The sequence below is a fragment of the Acanthochromis polyacanthus genome, chromosome 10 (assembly GCF_021347895.1).
Source record: "Acanthochromis polyacanthus isolate Apoly-LR-REF ecotype Palm Island chromosome 10, KAUST_Apoly_ChrSc, whole genome shotgun sequence".
Lineage (NCBI taxonomy): Eukaryota > Metazoa > Chordata > Actinopteri > Pomacentridae > Acanthochromis > Acanthochromis polyacanthus.
Window position 1 is genome coordinate 18,404,544 of NC_067122.1, and position 20,954 is coordinate 18,425,497.

Sequence of the window (20,954 nt, forward strand, 5' to 3'; positions counted from 1 at the left end):
TTAGTTAGCATGATAAAAGATTTATAAAATGTCAATAAAGATTAAAAACATAAAAAACAAAAACGTAATAAAAGTAACAAAATTGATCATAAAATGAGCCCATTTCTGCCTAATTTACATGTAAACCTCATTTGAATCTTTATTATTGTTTCATATAATTAATTTAATATCATCATTGACTATATCTGTTTATTCATGAATTCAGTTAAAAGACACAGATATATGTAGTCACTTTTCATTCTTCCACCTGGAGAGTTGCACTTTGGATTGTTATAATGCACAATGCACATATAGAAGTATAATGTAAAACCAGTTAGTCAAACTTTTTTAAAATAAGTGTCTGTACATTATGTTTTTTGTTTGTGTATTTTCTTTGTTGTTGTTGTTCTACATATATGAGAATGTGTGCAATATCAGTATTTTTAACTCGTGGAGAAGCCGTTGCAATTTCATTCTGTGCAACATGAATGTTTTCCTGTGTAGAGTGATTGTTTGCAATATCATTAGCTTCTACATTCAGTGCAATACTTGAATTGATGCATATGGAAAAATCTGTAGAATATCAAAAGTGCTTATGCATATTCCTTGTTCATTTATATGTTTCTGACTGATGTCCTTTCATTTTGCTGCTGTAAAGTGGGACTAATAAAGGCTAATCTTATCTTTATTTACATTGCACTCTTCAAACTAATCGAGGGCAGGTTAAAAGTGCTTTTGAAAAAACACAGAATGGCAAAAATAAAAGATTTAGATGTTAATTTACACCAAAACAGGGGAATAACACAAAACACTTGATGGCTAGTTAATCTGACAAACGTTGTGCAATAAATAAAAAAATACATTAATTGCAAAAATATTATTGCAAACAAGTTAATTATATTCAAATTAAAAAGATAATAAAAAGCAATACAATTTTCAATGTTATGCTTTACAAATATTTTTATGATGTTTCATAAAAAAATTCAAATAGGTTTTTATTCTACTCATTAGGCATAACTGCAAATATAAAAATATGTATAAATGGACACTTCCAGACATACTGTATCTACTGTATGCACGTTTAGTTTTGCACGTATTTCGTTTACTCTTACTTTATGCAACTTTTCTAAATTTAATATTCATATAAGCTTTTTCTACTAAACCACATCCTCCCTATATTGTCTGTTGCTGCTCAATGAAGTTTTCCCATCATAATACTTCACAATCCTGATCATCCTGCAAACCCCAAGCAAGAAAGCGAACGCACCCTTGTGCAGACTCCGCCCCCCCCCGCAGCGCTGCTGGGTGGTGGGAGGAGGAACAAGAGGTGGGCGATGAAATGAGGTCAGGAAAGCTTCTCATACGATGATGCTCAGCCGTGCATCGCCACATATTAAACTGTAGCTTTGACACATTGGGGGAATAAATATGGTGGAAGCCGTGAGAGTAAAGTCAGGAGCTGCAGGAGTCCATTCACGCACACAAGAAGCGCAGCAGACAACACTTTGGTACACATAAATCTTTTATTACATAACAGGCTTTACCGAGTTGACAGACAGCCAGTGAGCGAGTGACATCCGCTGGTGCAGAAAAGATCATCAGAGCAAGCGTCTCAGCAGCATACAGACAGACCACACATAACAACATCACACACGTTTCAATAAAATTATGACAACAAATAGAACACTACTTCATCGGATATTTTTCAACAATTATTTTTAGAGGCTAGATAGCACAGAAAGCTCATGCATTCTTAATAAATGTCAACGAATCCTTCGAAATAATGTCCTGATTATTATAATTTCTCTATATATGATGATTCCTTGAATGCACCACCAGGAGGCAGTGCACTACAGTCAAACCAGAGCGGCTCAGTATGATTAGAAGTCATATGTTAAACCATCTGGCTGTGAACAGGCAAACTGAGAAAAATCTACACATTTAGAACACAGTTTCGAACACTTCATACAGCAAGAAAATAATTTAAACTCCAAATATTTAAATAGAAGGGAAAGTGTACAGGACAGATGTAGGGGAGCACCTCAGGAAACAGTATTTATCTTGGAGAAATCCTCATCTCTAGAAACACCCCACAAAGACAGAAAAAAGGAGACGATCTTTAATAAATATTAAGCGTGCAAGTAGAGCATGTATAGTAGTGTTGTCAGGTTGATGCACGAGTTTCACCTGTGTAAAACCTTTTATGAGAAGAAGCTGTAGAGATAGGAGAACCCAACGATCCCAATGATGGCACAGCACAATGTAATCATCATCTTTTTCTGGAGATTTAATCAAAAATGTACAATAATCAACACGACCGTCAGAGAAAGATGACTCTAGAGCAGTGAACACAACACAGTTATTTACATTTATGGACACTGATTTAAGGGAAATGATTAAGCAAAGGAGAACAAAGGGTCACAGAGGTCAGGGTGTGTGTGTCTGTGTGTGTGTAGAGAGAGAAAAGGTGAAACAACTTACCTCCTCTTTTACACTTGTGTCTGTAAAAGCTGTACTTTGCAACACAGTGGTCAACATGCTGACAGCAGCTGCTACCTACCGCCCAATAAAACACATTCACACAGCTCCTCTGCAGCATTCAGGCATCCAAAAGTGTAAAACTGTAGTTACTTATTTACTTTCTGTTACTCACAAACAGCAGCAGGACAAACGGGCAAGAAACAGCAAGGAAGCAGCAGCCCTTAAAAAACATAAAATCTTTAATTTCTTTTAAAATCATTGGCACTTAACTTAAAACAGTGTACAACTTCAGTTTTCTCCTTCTTCTCTTCTTGGAGCCTGTGTTGGTGGCTCAAATTCAGCTAAGAGACCCTGAGGGGGCCTCTTACTCTCAAAAGTGGCCCCCGCGCAACCAGATTTAAAGGAAACATTCAGGCTCGGGTCTAAAAGACACAAAGCCATCACATTAAAGGCCCTCAGTCGAATAAAAAGCCTCTTCTCTTGATTTGTAGAAATGTGATCTCTGACCTGATCCTCACATTCACAGCTGGGATCACCTGCTTAATTACCAAGTTAAAGCCACTCAGTGAAACCATTCAGTACACTCTCCACATTCCCTCGACAAGAAAGAGCATCCTGATGAAATAACTAACCACAACTGCACTGACAGTATATCAGGTTCACTCTGCCAAGATTAATGCAGTCTAATACAACAGCCCTGCAATAAATCCTATCTTCATCTGCCCGTTTCATTTACTGACAACATTCTTATACATTCATATAATATGATATGTGAGATTGTGTTAGGAATAGACAAAAGCGATACAAATATTTTCAGCACTGTGCTTTCTGAAAATATGGATAAAAGTGGAAAAAAAAATAAAAACTAAACAGTTTTGGATGTACATGAAGATAATTTTCATATTAATAAGGCGTATTATTAAAGTAAAATGCTCAGTTTTCACTCAAACTGTTGTAGATGTGACCAAATTAAACTTTCACAGTTCTAATTTAAAATATTTTGTACATCAGTGAGGGAAAACTAATTATTAGACACACTGTATAACACCAAGCAACATATCTCCAAAGCTGTGTTAGCAAAAATTGAACATTCTCCCTTTGTAAAAAAAAAACAAAAAAAAACCAGGATGTATTGCAGGGCTGTGCCTAATAAACTGGTAACTGTGTTATATCTGAATATTAGGAGAACTAAAATATGCCAGTTAACGCATCTCACAGCAGTACAGAGCCACCAGCCAGGCAGACCTAGCTCTAGGTTAAAGTGTCCATTGATGTGTCTTCACAGGCAACACATTGTCAATAAGTAGAATAAATACAAAGACTATTCAGGCACTTATGGAAACAAGCCACTAGTGTTGCTACCAGCCTCTCTACAAACCCTTTGGCATCAAAACATTGTTTTTTACAGTATTTGAACAAGCAAGACAATGGTCATCATGAAAGTCTGAAAAGATTTTCTGCCAGATGCTGCAGCATTTAGACAATTCTTCAAGCAAGCCGTGGATTTATCCCACTGGCCTGTCTTTCTTTCTTTGCGAGTTCATGAAATGTGTTCCCATAAGCACCATCCTTCACATTTTAAAATGAAAAAAAAAAACCCACTAAATTGTGACTAAATAATTAACCTGAAGAATCATAAGAGAGTACACACCAGTCCTCTTCAAGATAAAACAGCCGAGCCACATTCAGGGCTACATATTAACAACAGTAATTCAATTATTCACACAATAATTACAGAAATTTGAGCTTCATGTTGGACTCTGAAATGTGAAAGTGCTGGAACTCCCTAAAACCAACAAAATCTCAGAGCAGTGAATATTCAGTGACGATCATAAAATGTGTCAAGGCTCATAATGGTGAGGATTAATGATTATGGAGGTAATGTGCTTCAACAAGTGTCTGACTTCCCCAGGAGTTCAAACTACAGATGACAAACACTTTCCAACTGATTCATTGGCTCCAAATGTTGAACAATGAAATGTTTTGATTTTTCAGTTCCCTTTTTGCCTCCATAGAGATACAGGTATGTCAGCTTCAGTTCCTCATTTGCAGCAGAGCATCCTCAAACTGTCCAAACCTCAGGGAGTCAAACAGACCTCCTGCTTCTTCTTTCAAGAGGTCAAACCAGACCTTCAGTTTTGTTTTGTTTTTTTTTAAGAACAGGCGGTACATCTGGAGATTTAATATTATAAAATCCATATGGAGTGATCAGTATTGGTGTTTTCTTTTGTGGGCCAGCTGATGGAGAACATGATGAACACACAGATGAGTTCTATACTGTATGGGTGAGGAAGACGAGGAGGATGACAACAACCACAGGACAGACTCCATTAATAATGATCATCTTCTACAAAGAGGGAGACACAAAGGGAGAAGAGTGTTAATCACAGGATGCAGGAGCACGGAAATAAACCAACAGCTGCAACAGTGAGCACCTAACTCACCGCTAGCTCTGCTTTGTTTGTTCGTTCAGCAGTAACCAGACACAAGTGTTGCAGAAAAAAAAAAAACACACCCAAGAACTTCAAATACACACAAACACACCTCATATAAGCTCACTCATAGAAAGAAAATACACACACTCAGCCTGAAGGGAAGTGCAAACTCTTATCCAAAGCATGCCTCATACCCACACCCATTGTGGCAACAGCAGGTATTTGCTCCAGTTACTCACCCTTAGCTCTCCTTACACTGTAATAACCCATCAGCTTCACCTTAATCCCACTGAGAGTCCGATAATGAGAGCTAGTAGGATCAGCACAACCACCACAATTATCACCGTTTTCTGTTGGAGGACAACCAAATACGCACAGTAACATCAGATTGAATCTCAATGGAAAACAACAAAAGGCATAACATTTTGCATCAGGCAAGACAACAATGGACATCTCAGATATCATGGATTATCTATGCAGCTTGGAAACCACACAAACTCTGCACTTCAGTCTAGCTGAAGTCTGATCAACCAGTTTTCTCTTGTTACAGCTGTGTTGACTTTATGATTTCCAGTCAACACAATGTTATTTTATTCACATACAGCCAGAGTCTAACAGATAATATCTTCAGACACAAACAAAAGGCCAATGCAACCACATGTATATACAGACAACGTTCAAGTTACAGCTGAAGAGAAAGAACAGAGAAAGAACAGAGAGAAAAGAGAGTGGAAGCTGTCAGTGTGTGTCTGAGTAGGGGGAGGGGTTGTCCATTCTGGTTCTTGATGGGTCACGGAGGCGTTTAAAGCACAGGGGTCCACAGGGGTCCACAGGGTGGAGGCTGGTGCAGGAGCAGGCAGGAGAGTTGGGGATCAAGCCAACACGGTTCAGGATCAAGGAGAAGATCAGGGTTTTGGTGGTGGTGATGCTCCTCATGTTGTCAAGGAAGTTTCCCAAAAGCATTCTTTTGTTAAAGAGGAAATACAATCCTTTCTACCTTTTATACACAAAGGGCCATTTTGATCAAAGCACAGCGGAACAGAATTGAAGAACTCTTTCAAATTATTTCTAAAAATGATCATTGTCACGATTGGGAGGTAAGCTAAAAAGAATGTTGGCTTGCAATTGTTCTACAAATTACAGCCCATTTTGGTACAGCAGTTCCAAATTTTTCTACTGGGGAAACACTTTTTGTTTGAGCGCTGTGTTTAAGGCTAAGACAGAGCAGCCATAATCCTTAGTTGCTGCTCAACTATGAAGACAGAAGGAAGCAGAGAACATCTTTGGCACATACTCCCACCCAAATAACACGGATTCTGTATTCATATTGTAATTTGCAGACAGGCTTGTGAACTTCAACTTGACTCTGTCTTTGTCCTGTGGTGGCCAGTAAACACTATTTTTTCTGCTGCATCGCTCTCATTTCTGTGAGAATTTGCACATGCTAAGCAAAAAGGTAAAACTATTTCTGTTGCTTTTGGGAAACCGGACCAATGTTTTTGACTATGGTCACTCACACGGCGAGCCTCTTGCTGAAACTTTGCGGCTTTCTTAGTGTCTGCTACAGCCCGCTCCACGAAGCCCACCGACTGGTCCATGTTGCTCTCAATCCTGTCAATCATTCCACCCTGATGTGGATAGTGTGAGGTGACAAAGAGCAGCGAAATGGAATGAGAAAATTAACAGAGAAACAAAAAGCGAGGCCCACAGACTGCTACAGCTACGTATAATTGGCTCTGTGTGCAAACAGGGCGAGGGAGGATGATCTGCAGGCAAAACTGTGTGGTTTCAATGTGTCAGATAGAGAAAAGTGCAACAGAAAATAAGCAGAAAAGAAACAGGAAGAGGTCACAAGGAGATGTGATGCGATAGCTGGCAAGTCGACATTACCTTGCGTGCTTTGGTCTGGTACCTTACAGCTTTTTTGGTCTGTTCCTTAGCTTCTACTATGTGGTCCACTGAATTGGATACATTCTTCTCTATGTTGTCTACTATGTCACCCTGAAAAACATACAACATTAAGTCAGACATAAAGCAACAGTTGACGAGGAAAACAAAGAACAGCAGATTAGTTTGAATACATTCAGGAATAACACTAGTTGCAGATTGAATATTAGTTCACTGGGTAAAATTTTGCAGTTTCTATTGATGAAACGGCAAGAACCTCCCCTGAGTAGGTCAGCTTTAATATTAACAATTTCATAAGAGAATCATTCGTATTCATGTTAATGCTCATGTTTTTGTTGACCAAATCTCTTCCAACCCAAAAGCAGAAATTACAGTGATTAAGAAAACGAGCAACAGTGAGCAAGAGAACAGCCCTTACCTCAAACAAGCATTTTCCTCAGAAAGCAAGGTGTAAGCAGCAAGAAAGATGTGGTTATACTTAGGTATGGATGTACATATAGTGCATGACAATGTTTCGTGATTCTAGTGTGAAGTCAGCTCTAATGTCAACTCGGAGGTTTCATTTTTGCATCTTACTAAATGCATTCAAGATGGTTCATGTTGGGTGATGGGATGGAGGTGGCAGTGGCAGAAGCAAAGAGAGAAAGACAGGGAGCTGGAAAAGAGCAAACGGAGACAGACGCAGAATAACTGTTACACCACAACAGATATGGAAAGAGAAATAATGTGGAGAAAATGAGCTTGATGCAGTCAGGAATGAACACGAGGCCATGGAGAAGCTTCATGGATGAATTCAAAGAATGAATGAATGAATGGAACAAAATAAGGGGCAGGTGGATGTAGAAGGGTGTACCTGGCTCTCCACCAGCATGGCAATGTCTACAAACATATCGTGCAGCTCCTTGATGCTACTTTCCAGACGGACAATGTCTTTGTGTCTGGATTCAATCTCACTCAGGGCTTGTTTCGAGATGCCAGAGTCCACAATCTGTGGAGAGGAGAGGCTGGCTGTTATCTCACAGGAAAAACACAACCACAGATATGAAAACATGACTGTCTCATCATGACGTCTCAGCCACAGTGTCCACATGAAGATCTGCAGTTGAATCACATCTAATTTTTATGGCTAGTGTGGTCAGAATGAGGCACTGCAACTAGCTGGGAATCAGGGGAGCCATAAGGAGTGATAAATGTGTCATGAAAAGTCATTTTTAGAAGAAATGACAGTTCTTCTAATGAATCCTGCTACCCCATCTTGTATCTATGGGTGGCTTTTTTTTCCAGGTTATTTGTGGAAATGATAGATGGAGTTTGATTGTTTTTGTCTCTTGGTGCTTTGTAAATGGTAAATATATTCATAAATGGGGCTGGATAACAATTTTTTGTCCACAATATAATCTTGATTTGTTTTCTTATGATCAGATCAACAAAATAATCAAGACTTCCTAAATACAACTGTGTTTAACTGTCTTAACACAAAGCTGCTGCAAAAAGAACTTGAAAGATCCACAATCCATCAGGTCTCTCTTGAAAATAAGAGCCCATGTCTCAGTGAGATTACAGTGTAAATAGAAGAAAAATAAAAAACAATCAACCGACTTAACTGATTTTTTTTTTTAAAAAGAGTTTTATTATTTGTATATCATTTTAGGGTACACTTCCCATTGTTATTACAGCATTCTAATGCCACTACAAAGCATCAAAATGCCACATAGTCTGAGTTTCAAAAGCACAACCGGTCAGTTTAGCAAATTCTGTAAGAGTACATTAAATACATTAGATCCAGGAGTGGGAGAGGAAACGCTGTTTCACCACTATCACAGATCAGTTAAGAATCGTGTAGTTGGGAATTTTAAGAACAAACTCTTTTAAAAATTGTCGACAGCCAAAAGAAAAATGGTATAATAATATAGATCTTCTTTGCTGTTAAAGGTTAGTGTTGGGGTTTTGCCAAGTCTGTTCAGTTCACATCGAAAACTATCAAGGCGAGCCGTGTGTCCTTGTGCGAGAAATTCTTCCCTAGTAGTGCTGGAAACAAACATCTTTTTATCAGTGTCGGTACAGAGAAGCTTGCTCACGAGTTAATATGCACTTTGCACTCATTTTACAGCCTTTATCACAATGTGCAGTTTTTGCAACCAACCCCCACTGGTGTCGTTAAATGCAACACATCCTTATCTGAAAAGCAAAATTTAAAAAAATGTTCCTTCCTTCTTTTTTAAAAGAGATCTGATAGTTCCAAGTAACCAACCTGACTTTGACCCAAACCGGTCAAATCAGCAGCACTACAAATCAGCTGTCCCCACTCATTTTTAGATTTCCCTGAGCTACTAGCAGCTTTCACAGTTTAACCACACTGTGAGCAGAGTCGAGGCAAAGTGGATGTCCGGGTGAACACACGAATGCACGCTTACCCCTGCAGTAAACACAGCAGCATTTCCACTCTCCAACATCTCCTCCAGTTCTTCATCCGTTGTAGCTTTTCCAGCTGGAAAGGAAAGGAAAGGAAAGGAAAGGAAAGGAAAGGAAAGGAAAGGAAAGGAAATTAAAGGGTTAATGACAAAGAACACCATGGGACCATCATATGTGTTTGTTGTTGTGCATGTCGGCATCACTCACTGATCTCTAGCTGTCTCTGAATACGTCCTTTACTTCTCTCCCGGAAGTCCACCTGAGCTTCATTATACTTTGTCATTACCTCCACAAACTTCCTGGAAAGCACTGCATGCTGGGGAAAAACAGCAAAACAGCAAATTACCACACATACAATTAATCTTCTCAGATGTACTGACAATCTGTAGGCAAATTGTGCATAAACATGAAAAACAGAGACATGTTTGATGAACGTCAAACGTGTTTTTATGTCAGAGAGGAACACAAAGACATTGATTCAGGTTTAAACACGCTTTCTTCCATTTTTAAGCATTAATTTTTCTCTTCTCCTTCAGTCTACCTTAACAATGTTCTAAAAGGCAATATGGTGTCTGAAAACGGTCCTGCCAATAAAGTCTATTTAATTTCAATTTGAGAACAAGGAATTAAGTAATCAGACCTCACATATAATCTCGAAAATGCTTATTATGAATGAAAAGGAAGGTGTTCTACAAAGCAGCTTCATCTGCAAGTCACGTGAAAAGTCTTACGTAAGTCATTTACCTGTGATTTACGTATCCGCATGTCAGCTGACACCCTCTCCTGCTCCTCTGACTCCAGATTTCTCTCGATGGCTGCAAAGTAAACAAAGTTATTGATTTAAAATGGAACTGGACCTCATTAATACATTGCATTATTCTTTAATTGTTCAGTAGCATTTAAAAACATTGAAATCCAGTGAAAATCCACATTATTAGGGGCTATAATGTTAAGCAGACTCACTCTTGAGTTTGTTTCTCGCATTGTTGGCCATCTTCTTGATGTCATTGGTGATTGCCTCCAAATCATCCTGTGTTTCTAAGGAGGAGGAGACATGCAGGAACAGACAGTGAGACAGCTGCATTTATGCCATGTGCAATTCAACATATTTTAAAAGACAAGTCTCTAGACATGCAAGATTACAACTAAAATAAAAAATAATGATCATTTTGATCAACATTGAGATCACAAATATTTATTAATTATTCACTGATTTTTTGAAATATTTTTTATTGCACTTTCATATTTAAATTAACAGAACTCCTTTCACTTCTATGAGAGGATGTATTTCTGCTGTCCTGGCATCAAAGTTAGACTTAAAATTAGGTTGTTCTCTTCTCTTGAAGGAGAGGAAGGAGCAAAACATAAACAAAAATAAACAAAATTGAATTCTCACCTGCTCAACATCTGTTTATCAATAGACTCTATAATTTACCGATGTTCCCTAAACGCCTCACATGCAGGTTATGATAGACATTAGCTCAGCAGCCTCTTGTCTCCACAAAGTTCTTATCTCTGTGCACCAACTCAGACAAAGCACAAGACTAAACATTACTTTAAAAAAGTGTAATAAAATAGCCTAGCCGCGCTAGACCCATGCTCTGAAGACGCAAGGGTCAAGGCACGCTCGACAGGGAGGGAGGCGGGCTAAAAGGTTGTCTATCAAATCACTCTGCAGCAATTGGGTAGGTAAAGAACCAATCAGCGCAACAAATAGGCTGACGTAGTTCCTAGAGCGCCGGAAATCAGAGGATGCGGTAGTTCGGTGAAGCCTTATTTATACAGTCAATGGCTGAAGTTCAAGTATATTACAGACATGTTAACAGAAAGATTATTCAGAGTCGGTGCTAATGGAGCTCAATGACTGTTGTCGTTTTTGTTGTCGACCCTGGCAGAGAATTAAATTCGTTACCGTGGGTTGTCTAGCGCGGCTAGGCTAGTTGTTTCCGGTTGTTTCTATCAGAATCGTTGCGCCTCTGTCGTCACTTCGTTACGCCCGCCTTCTGACTCTACACTTCATGGTGATTCGTCCGGCCAGTTTTAGGAGCATCCAACCTCGAGGCTTATGGAGGGTAACTAGACCCACCCTGGCAGAGAATTAAATTCGTTGCCGTGGGTTGTCTAGCGCGGCTAGGCTAGTAATAAAAGGTTTTAGTGTCAGTTTTACCCATGTGGGAATAAAGTGATTTTAAATACAATGACTGCTTTCTGTGTGGATATTTCTAGCTTTTTGGTATTTAATGACAATAACACATTCATCTGTGGTTACATAGAGTTTCTATTCTCAAAATTTGATTGCAGTCAGTTCAGGAAAAAAAATACAACTTAATAAAGCTGATAAGACAAAACATTTTGTTACTGAAGAAGCTTCATGGATTAGAGGTGAAACATCTTCAAGAACCAAAAAGAGAAGTTCAGCTACTTTTTACCGAAGCTCTTAGGATTACTATCACAGATGACTGAGAATCTACACATACAACATCCTTAATATGTTCAAAAGAGACGAGCATCGAGTGAGTAAATGTGCAGAACAGAAAACAGGGCTGGTGATGGTGGTAAGGAGTCTTACTCTGATCTGATGTGGGAGCAGACAGGATGACTGAGTAAAGCTTTTTGACTTCAGCCACATTCTCATCAATTTTATCAATACTGTTCCTGATGTCCTCGATCTGAAACACACAGACACAAATCGTAAATGTGTGCAAACAACAACATCCATGTAGGTCCTTACAAACACAAGCAAGGAGGTATGAGGAGCACGGCCTCCACACACTAAAACACTGATGGCAACATTCACCTGAGAGAAGAACTCATCCATGAAGGCTGCGTTGTCCACAGCGATCTCCACCTCGTCATCATCTTGATCACACGTCTAACAGAACACAAAACAAGTGTCAGAGTAGCAGTGGTAGGTTTAGCTGACGGAGAGACCATGTGGAGGGTATTACATGTTTCTCTAAAGCTCAAAGCATAAAGCATGTCATCAGCACCTCAGGATTAAAGGTCCACCAAAGTGGAAGCAGAAATCTAGACAGCTCTGTGGTCCTGTAAGGCAAATTATATCCACCCCTTATTTATCTTCTATTTGATGTGCTTTTCCTAAATTCTGCCCCCTTGAAATCACATTTGCCTTAATGCTATTTTTTGTTTTTTGTACTACAATTATTTAATATCACTGCTTAAAATGCAACACATGGATACCGACATATGAGGAATGTCTGTGGGGGCACTGTGGCATCTATTTCCTATCTATCACTTCAGTTTGAAAGTGAAAATATCAACATTTTTTGAAAGATAAGAGCATGTTCTTCAGCACAAACCTTTATGCATTTACCCAAGGATCATTTCCTGAAGCCCAGTGATCTGAGTGAAGTTACTGATCTTGGTCAATAAATAGTCTGATGTATGACCACCCATAAAACCCATAAAACTAAAGTGTGTTGTTTTTAGATTTAGGTCTTTGTACGGATTATAAAAAGCAGGTATAATATGATAATTAGAGAGCTTTAGAGGCACTGGTAGGCGGATTTTATTACTTATGAGGTAAAGCTCATTATTTCCTCCTGTTTTTAGGCTTTGTGCTAAGTTATACCAACTGGCTGCTAGTAGTTGTGTCATATTTACCACACAGAAATGAGATCATCTTCTCATCTAACTTGCTTTGAGAAAACAAGCCTCCACATGTTTCTCCAACGGTATTCCCCAAAAATGTCCTTTTATTTTGTCTTAACACTTACCAGCTGTACAATACCTTATACCAAAGATAATATGGTGAGAAATGACCAAAATTATCATTGAAACTTATAAAATAGAATAAATAAAACTTAAACACCTAAAGACAGTTTATGATGATTCACTGCAGTCTGCATTTATATAATACAGAGATTTGATAACGGATACTATTGTCACTCCCTTCTTTATCTTACAGCTTTCACAGACCAACACATAGACAACACCAACATTTAACTTGCAGCAGTAAACTGATATTTTCTGCCAATATTCTGTACATTCTGAACAATCTTCATTTTCATTTTCATGTCTGAAAATGTATTTCTTGTCCAGGTGGAAACCATCTGAAACAAGAGCCTCCTTTGAAAGCCACAGCAGTGGAAAAAGCTTTATTGTTAGCCGCTCAGCATGACACATCTACCAGAAGTCCTGCTCTGACGCTGATCAGCCGACACCCAATAAACTTTATCAGAAAACTTCACTCTGCTGAAGTCATAAATATGTCACAAGGGATAGTCGGCAAACACAAGGCCACAAAGAGCTCTGCACTGCCCCTGAATGTTTACATGGAAGGACCAGGGATGGAACCTGTTTTCAACTCGCTTTAAAACCGACTTCAGAAAACCACAATTACGGCGCAAAGTAAACATCCAATAGGGCCTAACAGTGACATGCAGAAAAAAGTGGAACGATGAGTGGAAAACTAACAGCAAGTTCCAGTCATTCCTTCCATTTTAATTACTTCTGCTTTTAAAGTCAAATAAGTTTTCATTCCTGATGAGTTCTGACAGCCGATAAGCTCCTCACGTGGAGCAGCTTGTGTTGGGTGACCGAGTCTGAGGTCTGGACTCTTCAGGTGTGAAAGTCAGGTGTGCACCTGGGTCAAAGTCAAGGCATGGAAAATGTTAGGCGTCACAGCTGTGGACTTCCCGGCTCTCTCATAACAACTGACTCAGCCTCAAGCCCTAAACTAGAGATCTCAGTAAACATTACAGTTGATTTACTCTGAATTAGCTTTGACTTCCCGATGGAGCGACACTGTTTGTCGGTTTGTTATTGAGCGTGACGAGACACAACGCAATGATTTTCAAGAGAAACTGGGCAAAAGCTGGTTGATAAATAGAGCAGCTGTTTGACAGAAAATTAATCAGTATGTATTTTGCTAATCAACTGACTGTGTTAATACTTTTTCAGGCAAACATTTAATAGTTTGAGCTTTTAATCTCTACTGCTTTTCTTTGTCATTTTCATTTAAATTTGTCCACAGTTTTTTGATGGCTTCATATTTAATTAATTAAGAAAACAATCAGCAGATTTATGAATAATGAAAACACCCGAGCGGTTGCTAACATTTGCTGCAAACGTCTGAATGCTGAGGTTTAACTCTCTTTAACCTTCTACCTCTCGTCTAAAATTTGAATTGCAAATGTAGCCTAGACTATTTGGTTCAGGCTGCTGTAGCTAACAACAGTAGTGAACACAGAGTGCCTGGACACACGCTGACATTATGCTTGTTTTTGAATCTCTCTAAGGGTTATTCATCAAACGCTCACACTTTGTGCTCTCTCACGCAGCATTTCTGCAGTAGTGAGATAAGAACAAGCACTCACTTCCTTCCAGTGTCTCTCATTCAGCAAAAACAAGAGGAAAGGGGTTGAAGTGTGTAACAAACCCAGCAGCCAAAGGCACCACAGACACTCGCTTCTGTGTAAAAACAGCTTGATACTGACAAGAACGGTCAGAGCGACTGACTTTATTTGAGTCATAAAGAAAACTTCAGCAACATTCTTCGTTAAACTCACTTGCTCATCTTATGACTCCCTGAACACAGCTATTACTGTCAGAAGACTTCTTACATCAAAACTGGTTCTAGTCATTTCAAGAAGGCTGGAAGTTGTGCAATGCTTCACAATTGGTTGTGGTTTTGAGTAAGCAGCATGAAACAGCGAAGCATTTTAAACATGTATGTGCATCAGAACAAGATTAGCATTAGCGAGGATTTTCTTTCTTCACTGATATTTTTTAAAATTGAGGAGCAAACACATTGTGAACGCAGCACATTTAAGGGTTCTGAGTCGAAAAGCTGCCTGACAGAATGAACCATGCAGCAGCGAATAAATTCTCTCTCCCATTAAACCACAAACAACATAAACGCCATAATCTCATAGTGAAGAATGTGCAGCCACCAAAATCTTCAACACATGCTGGATAACATTTAGTAAACCGGACTTAAAGATGAGAAAACAGCACACACGCTGCACAACAATGACACATGTTAGTTTGGATGCTGGCTTGCTCCTTTTATGCAAAAAACCCTTAATTATGCTTATTCTGCATACAAAGCACCATATGTCTGGTTGCATAATTCCCCTCAAGAAGGTAATGACTGAACAGTGGTTTTACACAGAAGGAAACATCGTGACCTCCTTAACGTGTTTCACTGCAGCCTGCATAGTAAGGCTGTTTTATTCTGATCTTAGTGGAATGTTAGATCAAAAGTGTAACACAGAATGAATGGTCAAAGGCTTGGATGAAAAAATAAAGGTCAAAAGGAAAAACTGAGGTCATTGTATCAGCCGCTACAGTATAAAAATAAAAGTGTATACTGAGTATATATACAGTACATTAGAGGTCAACCAGCTATCAGCCTGGATCCAATATTCACAATTTTTACAACTATTGGTATAATTTTTACTTGATTCCTAATCAAATTAATTTTCAAATGTGCTACTTGTTTCTCTCTCTCTGTTGTCTCAAGTAATGTCTTGGCCACGGCACTATCTCATTGGTTATACATCAAGTCACGAGCAGCGTTTATAAGGAGAAACTTTGAGAAGTTCTCTTTTAATTAAACACATGAAACTTAAATAAATCAAGCAATATTGATAACAAGACTTTCATGTTATTGGCTAAAAATATTGGTTATCAGCCTCCTTTATTGCTAATAATCAGATTGGGAGTGACCCTGAAAAAACAAACATATTAATTGACCAATTTTCTGGGAGCCACAAAAAGTGACCTGTATGACTCATTACTGCATACATAACCAAGTGTACACAGTCCAGCTGGTTCAACTGCAATCATGGCCCATATTAAACTCGCTCTCTCACGTATCATTCCCATGACTCTGTCATCTATAAGAAACCAGGTGACAAGCTGTCAGACTTTGTCTCCGAGTATCATAAACGATAAAATTTAACACACGCTGACAAACTGAAGGACAGCTGGAGAAGAGGAGGGTGGAAAAGGCCTAAGCTGAGCTGAGAAGGAAGTCGCAATGTGTACACTAGTAGATGAATCAATTAGCCAGTCGAGCAGCAGCTGCTTTGAAAGTCAATCGTTTAAATTCAAGCAAAAATTTAAATAATTTCCATGTTTTCAGATAATCATTTGTAAAGATAATTGCTTTCCTTCATAATACCAGTAAACTGAATATCTTTGGAAGGTTGGTTGGGTGGGCTGCACAGTGGAGTAAGTGGTTAGCACTTTGCCTTGCAGCAAGAAGATTCCTGGTTCGAATCCCGGGGTGGGCCTGGGATCTTTCTGCATGGAGTTTGCATGTTCTCCCTGTGCATGTGTGGGTTTTCTCCGGGCACTCCAGCTTCCTCCCACAGTCCAAAAATATGCTGAGGTTAATTGATGACTCTAAATTGCCCGTAGGTATGAATGTGAGTGTGATTGTTTGTCTGTATATGTAGCCCTGCAACAGACTGGTGGCCTGTCCAGGGTGTCCCCTGCCTTTGCCCAAGTCAGCTGGGATAGGCTCCAGCGACCCTAATGAGGATAAAGCGGTGAATGGATGGATGGATGAAGGTTGGTTGGGCGAAAAAGCCATGAGATTACACTATCTTGGACCACTGTGATCTTGAATTATACAGTTATTTTGACGTTATAAACCAAACAATTCATCCAAAAAACATTCACATGAATCAACAATAAAATTAACTTTTAGCTGGAGTCCTAAGCATGAGAATCTCCCACGGGACGCTTTAGAAAATGAGCTGCAAGCCATTACAGCATCAGGACGGGGACGCAGGCTCAGATTTACACCAGTACAGTGACAGAAGCCAATATGCTCCGTGAGGACTTGTGTTAGTGCAAAGCTGAAATCTGACAAGGGATTTAAAAACTCCATATGCCACAGTAGAAACCATGTTAGTGCTGCTACAATTTTGCCATTCATTGTGCTGATATCTGAGCCAGGTGGGGAAGCGGAGTGAGGGCAGTAACCCACCAGGTCTGTGCGGGGAAACACAGAACTGAAAGGGATACGGTTTTGACTGAAAGTACATTTGAAAACACTCTGAGGGAAATGCAACAGAAGAATAACGAAAAACTACCTCCTGTGTAACATCAACCAATAATCAAAAGGCTATCAACCTGCTCTCTTTGTATTTTATGTCAAAACGTTAACATTTCCCATAATTCTCCAGGTCATTCTGCTGTATGGCAAACATTCACATGAACCTACGCCTGCAGGCAAAGACGTATACAGGGTCGATCACTGCCAGCAAGTTAAACATTAGAGAGGAAACTCTAGGAGGAAAATAAAGGCAGAAGGTGAGCGTGGATAAGGAAGAAAGATAAAGAAACAGTGGCATAAGGATAGATGGAACAGAGGTGAGCGCTACTAAAGAGAAGTGCTGCATCGCTACAGCAACATAAAATTCAACATATAGTGTGAACATTGTCAACTGACCGGCCTACTTCCCCTGCAATGTGTACTTCCTTTCACTAAAATGAAGTCAGCTGTGTGAGATTCAGATGCCCGTGGGGGATACCACAGTTCAGCAATTTTAAACGCTGCAAATATTTGTCCAGCAGTTTCAGGTAGCTATAGCAACACATCCCATCTTGGGTTACAAGAGGATCAAGGCGTCATCCCTCGGAGACTGAAAGTGTACCTACTACGTTTACTCGATTCTGAACCGATAAAATCTGAATGATAATGTGCTATTAAAGATTTTTCTAAGTAATCCTCTGTGATGGTTTAATACAAATGCTGAGTCCACCTTAGCTGAAGATGACCAAATTCTGCATTATTAGCAATAGCAACTAGCATGGCCAAGTTTCATACATTTTCATTCACATTTTCATTTTACAGCTGGCTGTAAAATTTCAGAAGACACTTCAAAATGTCCCTGAATCCAAGGGGACATCTTCGAACTGCTTTTTTCGTTCTGTAAAAAACTTAATATTTACATGTCAACAGTGAAATTATATAGTTCTTAACATTCTGGGACTAGAGAATATAAACACTGACGAATATTTCAAGTGATGATCAATCACCAGCATCTTTGTAGATTCATTTTCTGTCAATTGAATGTCATCTTCAAGTGTCGCCAGTTAATCAATTAAAGTGAAAACATAATGATTAACCAGGTGTCATTTGCAGCAGGAACTGTCCACTGAAACTGCTCTATAATAAACTACATTTTTCCACATCATGTATGATATTCATAACGCCAAATTCATTAACATGACTGGTGGGGGCACAATTCAGCAAACAACAATAATTTTATCGTTTTTGTTACATTTCACAAGACATGAAATTAAACTAAATTAAGTCTGATTCACTTTTACACAACACCCCCACATCAAAGCACAATCTAAGCTGCCGTGATACCACATCCATCCCATGAGTTATGTCATCACAAGGAACACTACTGGTTCAAAGTAATACTATGTTATGTCATGTATTTATGGCCAAGATTTGTGTGAAGGTGGAAATACTATGCACAAGTTTTCTTACTAAATTAACGCTTCTCAGATGCCCAATATAAAATGTACAGACACACAAACCGAGGAGGAAAATGAGACACTGATGAGAAACTCAACATTTCCTGGACACTACTTACTGCTTTAAGTTGCTCCAATCGGTCCTTCATCGTTCCACCCGTTCAATATCACACTTTATAGCCAAAGAAATAATCACAATATTGTGTGAAATGGATGAAAAACTAGTCCCAACCTCTGAATCTCTCAGCCAGCTGGCGAGCTAGCTGTGCAGCACAAACCCACCGCCAGCAAGAGAGAAAATTAAACTCCCCAAAAGTCCTGACAGAGGAGTCTGAGAAGTCGACTTTTTCTGAAAACGGGACTCTTTCCGTCGTTTTTCCATACAATATGGCTGCTGGATTTAAAGCTAGTGTTTTTTCCTGCTAAATCTCCTCGCTCGGGGGATTAAAACGACAGTTGTGTGGAGCCGTTTAATCTGTCTCTCCGCTGGCCACCAGTAATCATACTAAAACGCACTTTTCTGGCTCACGCATGCGCAGGAGCCACTCTGTCCTTCAGGATGAAGCCACGCCCTGAAGGCACCTGCACTGATGATGCATTCAGGTGTTGTAGGAATCATAGACATATGGTAGGAATATCGACATCTGGAGCCTCCCATCAAACTGAATAATGCTTTATACACCCATCAACCACAACATTATGACCACTGACAGGTGAGCTAACATCGATCATCTTGTTATAATGCAATGTTCTGCTGGGAAACCTTGAGTCCTGACATTCATGTGGATGTCTGACATGTACCTCCCACCTAAACATTGCAGGTCAAGCAACCCCCTAAAGCTCCATGGCAACAGCAGACTTTGATGTCAGTTGCCACCCTCAGGAAATTGCTCAGGAGAAGCACAAGGAACACAACAGAGCTAAGGAGTTCACCTGGGTTCCACACTCCCCAGATCCAAATCTTATTGAGCACATGTGGGATGTATGCCAGGATAAACCTGATCAAGGTAGATCTCACCCTGCAGCCCACAGGACCCACAGAATTCTCTGCATTAAGAGGACCAACACAATATTAGGCAGCTGGTCATAATGTTATATCTGATCAGATTGAATTTCCTTTTGGGGATCAATAAAGTCATTGTATTGTATTGTATTGTATTGTATTGTAGACATAGACAGACAAATAATGATTCAAAATAGAAGAGAATTCTAAAAAAGAATGAATAGAAGATTTGGTATATATTCAATATATTTATTTGCTATGTAATAAGCATCCAGTCAATACACTCATTCATCCATGTGTGTGTGTGCATCCACAACAGCATGCACACACACAACTGCAACTCCTGCACAATGCATGTATGTACTTTAACTCTACAGTCTCTCCCTCCTCATTTATGATGTTATGGCTTTTTTTCCCGATTGTTTCAGAATGTTTTTTAATGGCTTTTTGTTCTTGCATCACTCTGCACAAACTGCATGTGCAAGTTTTTATTTGTCACTGCATGTGACAAAAAAAACCTCTTCAGTCTCTTTTTATCCAGACTGTAGTGTTTTGAGAATTCTTCTGTACACAAAATTAGATTATTTAATTTCTCCTTTTTGTCTATAATATTTTCTAAACACACATTACGGTAAGTGTTTATCTCCTGCATTGTGCACACATGATGTTGTTTTGGTGTCCAGCTGAGCAGGGCAGATGCTGGAATTATGCTTCTGCTGAGATGCCAACCACTGTATGGGAGATGCATATAAACGTCTAGGTAACCAAACTTCGCAGAGGCTCCTTCAGCCAATAATGCAAAAACCTCTCATGATTCAACTGCATTGTGTAGAGATAAACATCAAGCAACCTGATTGGTTGATCCAAATCTAGTAAAGCTTTGAAACATGAAAAAAATGCAGTCAAAGTCAGCATGTTAACATGTTAACAATAGCAGTGCTGGCATGCTTGGGTCATAAACCAAACATAATCCAAACCACTGGACAAATTGAAACATTTTAATTTTGACCCAATGGGACCAGTCAGACCAAAGAGTCAAGTGACGGGAATTCATTCTTAGAGAAACATGAGCACCTGAAACTAATGTCCTAGCAGCACGTAGAATAATTGTTGAAATGCAATCAAAGAAAAGTCACTGAAGTCATTCTGAGGCAATCCATCAAGTAAATGTGGAGACACTTTACAATAAGTGAATATTCTGACCACCTGGTGCCACTAGATATAAAAAAAACGTCATAGATCACCAAAGCCATTAGGATTTATCCTCT

The 20,954-nt window shown here is 39.2% G+C and overlaps 1 protein-coding gene across 6 annotated transcripts; it reads right to left on the reverse strand.

Annotated features, from left to right (window-relative positions):
* Positions 1-1,483: 1,483 nt before the first annotated feature.
* On the reverse strand, positions 1,484-19,200 carry stx3b (syntaxin 3b). 6 transcript variants are annotated; one of them, XM_022189594.2, is made up of 11 exons: positions 18,803-19,200; positions 12,013-12,087; positions 11,785-11,884; positions 10,179-10,253; positions 9,960-10,030; positions 9,423-9,531; positions 9,218-9,291; positions 7,657-7,791; positions 6,413-6,523; positions 2,167-2,258; positions 1,484-2,058 (listed from the first exon to the last, which is right to left on the reverse strand). In XM_022189594.2, exons 1-10 carry the CDS (start codon positions 18,830-18,832, stop codon positions 2,181-2,183), a joined length of 858 nt encoding a protein of 285 aa, XP_022045286.1. In that variant the 5' UTR covers positions 18,833-19,200; the 3' UTR covers positions 1,484-2,058; positions 2,167-2,180. The 6 variants fall into 6 exon arrangements, 5 of the variants coding, with proteins under 5 accessions (XP_022045286.1, XP_022045288.1, XP_022045287.1 ...); XM_022189596.2 differs by lacking the exons at positions 1,484-2,058; positions 2,167-2,258; positions 6,413-6,523 and adding exons at positions 2,680-4,807; positions 5,135-5,245; positions 6,786-6,896; XM_022189595.2 differs by lacking the exons at positions 1,484-2,058; positions 2,167-2,258; positions 6,413-6,523 and adding exons at positions 2,680-5,245; positions 6,786-6,896.
* Between the last annotated feature and the right edge of the window lie 1,754 nt (positions 19,201-20,954).